Source organism: Leucopleurus acutus (assembly GCF_964270905.1).
Source record: "Leucopleurus acutus genome assembly, chromosome: 2".
In the NCBI taxonomy this organism is placed as follows: Eukaryota; Metazoa; Chordata; class Mammalia; order Artiodactyla; family Delphinidae; genus Leucopleurus; species Leucopleurus acutus.
In genome coordinates, this window is record NC_139143.1 from 98,045,535 (window position 1) to 98,056,490 (window position 10,956).

Sequence of the window (10,956 nt, forward strand, 5' to 3'; positions counted from 1 at the left end):
GTATAGGATTTAATTGCAAATTGAACATTAGAACACAGATGAAACATACTGATACATGGAAAGGTGAAATCATTTTAATAGTTGAGAAAACTGGATGGAGGTTGCTAGTTATATTAAACTATCAAAAGCTTTTTAAGTTTTCTCAGATTGCAAGAAACAATCCTGAGACACCTTTCAGAGCCACTCGTTTCTGCAGTCTTTTAGAAAGCTACCCTCCAAATTAAGTCATGCATATATCCGGCATTAAGTAGTATTATTTACATGTTCTATATACCAAAATACTCCTCAAAAGCAAACTTTAAAAAAAAAATCATAGGAAATGCTGTGTGATATTTTCGCTTCTATTTAAAATAGTTTCCACTTTTTACCAAAACACACCACTCAATTAATTATATTTCAGGTAGAACTATATTCAAAGGAGTAGCACCATCCATTTAGGTATGCTAAAGTTTTCAAAGATAAATCTATTGGCTTTCATCACTCAGCAACAGTTTCTAATTTCTACATGTGTAGTGTTAATTCACTTGATGCGCAGTTTAGAAGATGACTGAATATTCTACTCTTAAAAGAAAAAACATAGCATTTTCATATAAGAATTCCTTCATTTAATGAAATTTTTCTGGAGTTAGGTAGGTACAAATGTTAAGCCCACATATGAAGGACTTTTCCAAATGTACTCCTTTGTCCCATTTAACACTTTTTGCAAGGTGGCTTCTGGGTGCCCATCAGTTGGCCAATATGAACAGTGAGATAAAAAAAAATGTTAATATGGTATACACTGTGAGGAAGACTCACTTTTAGTCCTAGCAATGACTGAACAAATCACTTTGGACCTCTATTTCTCTGTTCTAAAAAGAAATGGATGAGTTATCTTTTAAAAGTTCCTTCAAGTCCAAATTTTAAATTATTCTAATATGTAATCCAAGTGCAAAGTCCCTCAATAAGGACCTCTGATGTGAAACTAAGTAATCATCCAATCCAAGGAACAACCTAGTGACACACATAACACCCAAGGACAAAGGGAACTGCCATTAAGAACTGTAGTAGTAAGGATTACTGGCTATCACATACATCCAATTCTATCTACACATTTAAAATTCACTTGTCATCTGGGCGCTAAGATATCCCTCTACACAAAGTGTGGCTCTACTTACATTCTATTTCCACAGTAAAAATACCTTATAAATGTTAACAAATGGGGAAAAGCCGACACCCAGGATAAAGGATTTAATCCAGTATTTATTCCACACTCATGATCCTTCTCTGTAATCAGAATACAAGTCATAAGAACGATCTATCAAATAATTTGCTGATTATCTTAAATAATGCAGCATAGCATTACTTTTAATACTTCTCTGTTCTAGATTAAGTTTAAAAACTCAAACAGCAATCTTCATTATCAATAAAAAAAAGTTTTGAATTTAAAAAAAGGACACTATATCAAGCTGTTTCATAATTTAAGTATTTTCCATTTATAAAAATGCTTTGCAAGCTTGAGGCTTACATCTATTTCTCTACTCATCTGCCCCACCCTCTCCCAATTTCACGTTAGTATAGGGTTGCTGCAAGAATGCTAGGCTTTAGACATTAATTTCTCCTTTTATATAGTACTTTAAACTCTGAAAAATTCAAGAAAAAGATTACATGTCATGTATTTTTTCAAATAAAAAAGGAAAACTAAGTGAATAAATTTTAGGCATACTAATAGTGTCCCTTTGAGGTAGAATGCTAAAAGGACTTTTGATCAAATCACAGCCTAATTGAAACCTCTGCATCAGAAACTAACTTCTCCTAAATTCTCTCTAAAGTTAATTGTGGAGAATATTAGGTTTAACATATTAACAAGAGCCTTCCAAGATAATATACAGTGGACAAGAATGTTAATCCTACAACTGCTGCCTTCATGTACACTGAAAGCATGAAATTCTCCTATGATAGACATCCAAGATCCATTTTCATAGTTTTTAGCATTCTATTACGAAAAGCACAGTCATGCTAACCTCAGTACACAAACCATAATCCCACACCTACAAAACAAAAATAGAATTAGTGGCATTTTATTGCCTTATACAAATTTAACCATGGCAACCATGCCAACGGAATTAAAACATTTTCAGGACATATGTACAGACTGTACATCTCAAAAACAAACAATAAAATGCAAGAACAATCTGTGCATCATGTATCAAACTCAACAGTTGGGTGAAAACATCAATGCAATAAATGGGATTACAAAGGCACTTCCCTACACAAAAGAGGAAATGAAAATGCAGCCTACAGGGAGCTTGAAGAGTGTGTAACTACTGCACAATCTCAACTTGGGAGGAAAAAAAGAAGCAGATTTAACCCAACATTTATAGGATTCAATGTGATCCACTTTTACAAAAAATTTTCACACAGTCTCCTCTTTGTTTTTATGTTGTTTTTCTTGGCTCTCTGGTTCTATGCTTTGGCTCCTTCGGCGATCATGTTTGTCAGACTGGTCCTTACTATCACTGTGATCTCGTTTGTGGGAACGTTCTTTGCTTCTGCTACGCTTCCTAGATTTTTCTTTGCTGGGGCTATGTTCCCGTTTTCTTGATTTTTCAACACTGTCAGTTCTTCCTTGACTGCCACTTCTACTCCGTTTATTTGATTTTTCTTTACTTTCATTTTTATGTTTACTTGATTTCTCTTTGCTCCTACTTCTACTTCGTTTCCCTGCATTTCTACTTCTACTCCTACTTCTATGTTTTCTTTCTCTGCTTCTACTTCTACTATGTTTTTTCTCTTTCTTGGAATCTTTTTTGTCATCTCTATGCCGCCTATCATCTTTGTCTTCTTTATATTTCTTTTCTTCTAGCTCACCCCTACTTCTCCGTTCCTTGGACCGTTCTCTTGACCTCTCCTTTTCTCGGTCATTACCTCTTTCCTTATCATAGTCACGATCTCGTCTTCTACCTCTCTCATTTTCTTTCTCTCTTTCCCGATCCCTGTCCCTTCTATCCCCTTTCCTATCACGACTTCGACTACGGCTTCTATGTCTTTCCCTACTCCTGCTATGCCTGCGTTCTAGCCCCCGATCAATACTTCGGGATCTTCGCCTTTCTTTTTCCCTTTCTTTGGCTTCACGCTCTAGTCGCTGGCGTTCTTTCTCTCTTTCTAATTCTCGGTCAAAACTAGAAGACCCATGGCCCTCCCGATGATGGCTTCTACTTCTGGATCTTCTTGGGGACCTCCGTGGACTCAGTGATCTCCTTGGAGACCTAATATTTAGGAAAGTGGGGGAGGGGGAGAAAAAACTTGAATGAATAAAACATACCATAAAAATTTAACTTCCATCAGTGTTACATGTCAAGAATAATTAAAGCAAAATATTTGCCTGTTCTCATTTACAGATGCATAATTTTGTGGAAAATGCCCTGAAGGGCAGAAAGTGGGGAAAAGGTGACAAATAGAACCTTTGTGTAAAGCATATTTTAAAAATAAGTGTAACTCAAGAGTCACATCACCTTGAACGTCTGCGTTCAACATGTCTGTCTATTTCCTCAGCGCTTTCCTTTCCATCTTTCTTGATTTTTCTTGGTCGGGTTTTAATCTGTTGATCGATATTCTTCTGAACTGGAACCGGAATTCTTGGAAACAAAGTGGAAAACCACTCCAGTTTTGTGAGAAAAGACCGTAGCATTTCTCCAATGGTCATTACGCAGCCTCCACCAGCCTTCACATCTAGGTCCTACAGAAACACAAAAGATACCCTGGCCGTCAAAAAAAATTATCTCAATAAACACAAGAATACTATAAAAATATAACCATCTTTGGAATCTCAAATACAAAAAAATTCTAACAGAAAAATTTCAATTTGTGTACCTTTCTAATCTGGTAATGAATGATACAGAGAAATATCTGGGCTTAGTGTGTGCATGCAGGTGAGAACAAACCCTGCAGCCTCATGGACAGAAAGAGAAGTGACTTCACTCAGTTAACAAGAATATGAAACACCCCCCTACATTACTAAACTATTTGGAGCAATCAACAATTTACATTCCACATACCTACTAAGTATATACTTTATTTCTGTGGACACGTTTGCACACATCATTCCTAGCAGTGTAACCTAGCTACATATGAACTGCTTCAAACAATTCCTGTCTAAAGATTATCTTTTAACAGCTCTAATATAAAATGAAGCCCTAATAAAACTGGAAGCAATAGCAAACCAACTGCCATGAAGCAGTGAGGTTTCTAATTTAGAGTTATGTAGAAAATAAATAAATGAACAAATAATTGGAAACGCATAATCCATGATGACCATTGTCTCTGAAAAGGGTCATTACCGCATGAAGGCCTTCTTGCTATGCCCTCTCACAGCTCAGGACATGTTAGTCAGCTATTGTCAGTCCCAAACCTATAGTGCAAGCACACAAGGAAAGTGAGATTTGTTATCTAAACAGGAAAACAAGAGCTAAAGGTAAAACTGCTTGCACTCACACACATTTAAGTGTTCAGATATACAGTATTTCCAAATATAATCGCTGCAGATATCTAAGGAAGAAAACAATAAGTTAGCTTAAACAGAGAGCCTCAGGTTTGTAAACACAATAAAAAACAGATTAAACAGAAGCATTCAGAAACAAGCCTAATACCAATTATGAAGCGGGACATGCTTTTTAAATATAGAAGGGAAAAGTGCCTCAGCCTGCAAAATCTCACCTAAAAAGAAAAAACTTTATAGATTGTGATTTATCACCTAACACACTTTTGGCCTCTTCTGAGATATTAAACAGCTCGTAAATAGGCCAAAAAAATGCAGAGAAAAATTCTCCATGTCTACATGAGTGAGATTTTTTTAGCTACGCATGTAATAATAAAAACACACTAGAAAGATTTCCATTAGAACTATCCTTTAATTCAACCAATTCTTTGGATAAACGTTTTAAACAGGTCGACTAAAACACCACTCAGTTTACTTTACGAACCTTAAAACATAAAGTAGTGGTGGGGATTGATATATGGAAAACAGTGCTCATTGTTAAGATCCTTTTGAGATCTTGGACTTTAATACATGTATGGTTTAAATCTGACACAGTAATGTTTTCTAACGTAACTTTCTGAACATATGTAACAAGCTCAACCTTATTAAGCTTGAACGGCAAGCTAGTTTCATAATTTAAAAAAATTCTAAACTATTAAAGAGAAGGTTTCCTTCTAACTTTATAAAAATGTATAGTATAAAAGAGTTAGCAAGCTGGAATTGAAATATTTTGATCACCTCAAACAAATCATCTAAACTTTCAGCCTATTTAAGTTCCACCCAGCTCAATTCTGCATTCCTATGCAAGTGGGAGTATTAATGTCTGGAAGAAGTTACAGGATAAAGAACTGAAAAGTTCCAGAAAAAAACCCAGTAATTAATATTTCTATGTGCATGTCTTACCATCTCAATCTTGAGCATGGCCAATTTTAAAAACTCACTATCAACTGTACAAGTCAAGATCAGTACAACACACAGAACACAATTAGGAAGAGAAAATTTTTAATAGTTACCAAAATACATATAAACAATTTTGAAATGTGAGAATCAAACTTAAGAAGTTTAACCTAAGACATATAAAATCCATCCCAATCTTAATAATAGGACATTAATTCCAAAAGTATGTGAGTGAAATAAATTTAAGCACAGAAAATTCTGGAAGATGTTAAACCACCAATATATAAAAGATTATTAAAAAATGAGAGTAATCAGAAGAAAACTATTACCCTTGTTGACATACCTCTTCATCATCAAGGAAGGATTCAAACCAATCCCATAGATCTGTAGGGGGCTGTGTGTACCTAGAATTATGAAAGAGTGATTAGGCTTAGGTCAATTAAAATGAGATATTTACTGAAAATGTAGAGAAATGCAGGCTCACCTTATATACATAAATCCAAGGGCTCTAATATATGGAGAGTCTGTGTGTGTTATAAGACCCATCACTTGCTTGCGAGTTAACTTCAGAGTAAATAATTTGTATAACAGGCAAAAAGCTGTAGAAACAATTCCTCCTGTCCCAACACCTCGAACCTTTAAGGAAAGGAATTAAGAAAGAGTTGTAAAATAATTAACAAAGATACTTAGGACCAATTGATTAATCCTGTTAGGTATTAGTAACAAGATATAATCCAGAACTGAAAACAGAGCATAAAAAAATGTTTTTCTAACCCCACGGAACACTTGAATTTAGATTTTTAAAAAACACAAACTAATTGTAATTTGGTATGAAACTGAAAGACTTCCAGTTTTCTGAACATAAACTTAGTTATCAGACACAGAAAAACTGAAAAATGCACGTACTTCTACTTACCCCTCCGCACATCCCTGTTTGGCCAGCTGTTTTCCTGCTTCCTTTCTCCCATGGTTCAACATGTGTGACCTGAAAATAGAAAAGAGAAACACAACAAACATTCATACTTCGAATTTTTTTAAACAGTATGATTCGAGTAAACCCCAATCCATAATAGAGCAGCTCTTCTAAAAGTCTGGAAGTTGGGTATTTTGACATGATGTATACATTTTGTTTACACACATTAAGTATGTAAACCATCTTTGAAAACTGCTTATTTAAATAGCATCAATAAAGCTACTAGGGTTTAACAAAACCTCAACAGGTTTACAGCAGAAACCCCATTAAAGTAGCTCTGTAGAGAGCAGATACATGTGGAGACAGGAAATGTCTAGTCTCATACACTTGTAAAAAAAAAAAATTAATGATCAATTTTGTATTTTATTATGAATTGCTTAAAAAAATTCTCATTTTAAAATGGATTTAATGCTCCAACTTAAAGCAAAAAGTATTAACAAAGTTTAAGTATTTATTCCAAAAAAAACTTTCAAATAAGCTTAATATTTCAATTTTATGGTGATTTAAAATTCCACATTATAAAATAAGGAAGAAACTTGAAAAAAGCATGCTAAAACAGTAACAGAAATTACTTCTGATGCAAAATCATGGAACTTTACTCACACATTTTTTTTAAAACCACAATCAGGCATTATGTTCATTCCTGACTGAAGATGAAGTTACAAAGGCCATACCTACACATATGTCATTCTTGTTACTGTATACTTTATTTTCAGCCTAATTATAGGAACTAATTCAATTTTTTCCCAGAATATAAACTGTATCAAAAACTGAGAAACCGTGACTTGTAACGTTGAGTATACTCAAAAATACAGGTCTTTGCTAAGGTGGGGCACCCTATAAAAACCACATACTTCACCTAAAAACAGCAAAGAAAGAATATTAGCTCTACAACAGATATGACAAAGGTATTTTAGAGAGATAAGATCCATATTTGTTTCTCAACTTGAAACAACAAAAATGAAATCCTGTTCGTTCATTACGTATTTCTAAAACCTTATTTCCACCCACCCATGATTACACGCCATAGTTTTTTTCAGTGGCTTCAGGCAGAAAAGCATGTATTTAAATGTAAGCACTACACTATTTTGTTCAGTGGATTACTGCACTGCTTTAATGTTTCATCTTCTTCCCCCAGCTTGCTGTAAAAAAGATGTTTCAATTCCTTAAAGGCTAACCGAAGAGGTGGATGCCATACAAAATCGAATTACAAAATTGGAAGCCTACGCATTTCAATGATTATTTGATATGGACAACAAAACCCGACTCTTTAGTTTTATAACTAAATCTAAGTAATTTGTAGTATAATCTTAAGTGTTTCAAAACACAGTATGTGAAATTTGAAAACAAGCTTTTCCTCTATCGCATTAACACCTGCCTACGTTATTAAACAGAACCTGCCACAGAAGGAGCAGGAACCCTATTTTCAACTGATTGAAGTTTACTACATAAATAAAGCTAAGGGTTAAATATTCGCCATATTGTATCCATTCTGAAAAAGGCCTTACCTTTTAAAAAAACTAGTTCACAGTATAACAATTACTTACAATACTCTTGTAAGAGAACACCAAAATTTCAGTTTACTTTATATACCCAAAGTTGAACTGTATTTTCAAAATGAGTTCTTCTATCAAAACTAACTAATATCTCAAAATCCCTTAGTAGGCCTTAATTGGGGAAAAGGTGGCCAAAACAAAACCTAAAAGCAAATAAAGAAAATTTCCTTAACACCTCTACAGATATATTCAGGTCACGGAAAATACTTTATGTGGTCTGTCAAGTGTTTTTAAGAGTCAATACAGGCAAAATGGATTGCATTATATCAGATGTCCTAGTTTAAGTATTTAAAGATTGTTAAGACTTATTAATATCCTTTAAAATATAAATTTACCTTAGGAGGCCTGGAATATATTTTTAAAACTACGTAATTTGCAAGTAAGTGGAGAAAACCTACCAAATTCGTGAAGAAAAGACCAAAACCAGTGGCCAAAAAAAAAAAAAAAAAATCTAATTAGCCGTTCATTTAACCAGGGAAATGCATTTATGGCGATTGAGCATGATTAATAATGCATACCTCTACCTGCGACCCTGGGCTGCTCCGAGCCTCGCTGCAAGACTGAGTCAATCCTGCTAACGAAACAAGAACTGAGACAAGAGTGCAGTGAGGAGGCGCCAGGTGAGCTCCCCAGCACAGCCAAGCCAGCACCGACCCTGCCGCAGAAGCCCAGGGCCCAGATAATTCTAAATAAGCCCAATGCACAGGTGACTGAGACCACTTACTCCTGACTTCCTGCTGCGAAAATTTCCAGGCCTTCGGTACATCTTTTTCCACTTGTACCTCTCCACCCTCAACCCTCCCACCCCACCCGACAAACACACTGACCACTTCCCTGTCTGGATCGGATAGTGAATACCAACAACACGAGGCCAACACTGAAGTCAATACACGCCCTGGCCCGGGGTGAGCGGGAGAAGCACCAACAAGTTGGCGCCGAGTAGATCCACGTCAAAATAAATAAATTTAAAGCTGTAAACTGGAGAGACTTCAGTTATTCGTTTCTCCTCTCCCCCACTCCTCCCGTCCAACTACCCCCCCCCCCCAGGGGCGGGCTGGAGACTGGGGGAGGAGAGATCAATGGCGGCGGGCTCTCCCGGCCCTAAAAATCTGAAAAGGAAATGAGAGGGCGGCCCCAGTTTGACCCCTCCCTGGCGGACTACTGGCCACAGCTTCCCCCTCCGCCCAACCCTCCCCCACCTACAAATGATCAGACCTCGGGGGCCGCCTCCGCCCGTTTCCTCCGTACCCCCTCCTCGGAACTTAGTCCCCACCTCCCAGGTCCAGACGCTTCGTACCTTAAAGTAGATCTCGTCCACCACCTCGTGGTAGGTTTTGAGCTCGTAGAGCTGCACTTTGAAGTAAGGCGACGACAGGATATTGGTCAAGATCATGGGGTTGAGATTCATAGTCTTTTCGTTGCCCCACAGCGGCAGCACATTGCCCTGCTTGCCCGAGACTGCTGGCTTGGTGGCGCCACCGCCGCCGCACTGCTGCTGCTGCTGGGCCGCGGCTGCGGCCGCCTGGTGTTGCGGCTGCGAGTTGCCTGTCAGCGCGGGGCTGTTGTTAGCCATGTTGCGGCGGAAGGAAGGAGGGAGGGAGAAGGGAGGGGGAGGGGGCGAAGCTCAATCTCGCTCTTCGGGACAACGGTCCGGGACCCTACTCCATGGAACGCCGTCGGAAGATGGGGCCTCCTCGCTGTGCCCCAGCCGGGTGAGGGAGGGCAACCGGGACACCGACGAATGGACCCCGGGTCGAGAGCAGAGGCCGAATCGCGGGCCGCGAGAAATCCAAGCAGAAAGCTAGCCGGCGACCTGGGAGCGCGATCTCTTCCGCCAACTGCCCCTGGGAACAAGATGGCGGTCCCGGCGGATGTGACGGCACACGCCCCAGAGTTCCAAGCTTAGCCGGCGGCCAATCAGAGACGCCCAGGTGGGCTGGCGATTCCTCTTCCTAGTTCCGCGCGTTCTGTGCACGCTGTGGTCGCGGCGCTGGCCTCAGCTGCCTAACTCTTAGGATGTTTGTGCTCGGAATTTGGGGGCCGGGGTTGGGTTTTAGGTCCAATTTGTATGTTTTAATGTTTGGACTGCGGCTCCGGTTTCTCCTGTTGTAAGCCGAGCCGGAAGGCGTTCGCATGGCTGTGTGCTTGCAAATTCGTGACTCTTGACTCCTGTGGAGTAACCGAGTCTCCTGAGTTCACAGTTTTCGTATTCTCTGGAAGGGATGATAGGACCTCACACCTTCATGTGATTGCAATGCAAAGTCCTTCTGTCCTCCGCTAGGCTGTAGGGTCCGACTGGAGATCTTATTATTTGAGCCTAAATTCATTCAACAGTAAGGGGATAGCGTCTTGCTTGGCTGTTAAAAAACCATTTTAGCATTAAAAGAGCTACTGTACCTGTAGCGCCATTTGTTACATGACTTCTTTCCTCCCTACTCGAGTTCTTCCATTCTGCGGATGCACTATGAGTGAATGGCGATAGAAGAGGTGGAAGAAGGTGGTGGGTGCGAGAATGAGCCAGAATCGGTCTCATGTCTCAAAAGCTACTGTTAACCTAGAGAAGATTCATGGTGTTTGGGAGCTAAGAGAAGGCTACAAAAGGCACTGAAGTTTCTGCAGGTATGGGCAGTTTTATTGACAGAAAGCAGCCTGAGTATATATAGAAGAAGGGAAGATCAAGCTTGTTAGAGGGTAAATAGTCTGGTTGACAGGAGCCAGGAAATATGCTTATGGGAGAGTAATGACTAGAGAGGAATTGGGCCCCCTAAGTGCCTAGAATGCCAAGATGAAACATTAGGAATTTAATGACATTTAAACCCAAGGGTTACATCTATGACCCCAAAGTCACTTTAAGATGCTAATATTCATAACATTCTCTGGCTCCAATTCATTCTTCACAGAGTGTTGCCAGAGTCATCGTTCCAAAAGTGCAGTACTCCCTACTCAAAACCTTGGATGGCTCACTCAGTGTTATCCTAATTGCCAAAATCCAATGACGTTTTTCATTCTCCATCCTA

At 38.7% G+C, this 10,956-nt stretch overlaps 1 protein-coding gene across 4 annotated transcripts; it reads right to left on the reverse strand.

Annotated features, from left to right (window-relative positions):
• On the reverse strand, window positions 1–9,783 carry PRPF38B (pre-mRNA processing factor 38B). Of its 4 annotated transcripts, XM_082832772.1 has the most exons (8): window positions 9,237–9,783; window positions 8,770–8,917; window positions 8,458–8,513; window positions 6,327–6,395; window positions 5,895–6,046; window positions 5,754–5,814; window positions 3,492–3,715; window positions 1–3,245 (listed from the first exon to the last, which is right to left on the reverse strand). In XM_082832772.1, the coding sequence occupies exons 1-8, from the start codon at window positions 9,510–9,512 to the stop codon at window positions 2,393–2,395; spliced, it is 1,839 nt and encodes a 612-aa protein (XP_082688898.1). In that variant the 5' UTR covers window positions 9,513–9,783; the 3' UTR covers window positions 1–2,392. The 4 variants fall into 4 exon arrangements, with proteins under 4 accessions (XP_082688898.1, XP_082688895.1, XP_082688896.1 ...); XM_082832769.1 differs by lacking the exons at window positions 8,458–8,513; window positions 8,770–8,917; XM_082832770.1 differs by lacking the exons at window positions 8,458–8,513; window positions 8,770–8,917; window positions 9,237–9,783 and having other exon boundaries at window positions 6,317–6,335.
• Between the last annotated feature and the right edge of the window lie 1,173 nt (window positions 9,784–10,956).

Bases quoted from the DNA above. Each gene is read 5' to 3' on its own strand.
- PRPF38B (XM_082832772.1), bottom strand. From the start codon at position 9,512: ATGGCTAACAACAGCCCCGCGCTGACAGGCAACTCGCAGCCGCAACAC. The intron at 6,047-6,326 runs GTAAGTAGAAGT...CTTTCCTTAAAG, and splicing joins AAACAGGGATGTGCGGAGGG to GTTCGAGGTGTTGGGACAGG. The intron at 3,716-5,753 runs GTATGTCAACAA...GTGTTTCTGTAG, and splicing joins CCTTCCTTGATGATGAAGAG to GACCTAGATGTGAAGGCTGG.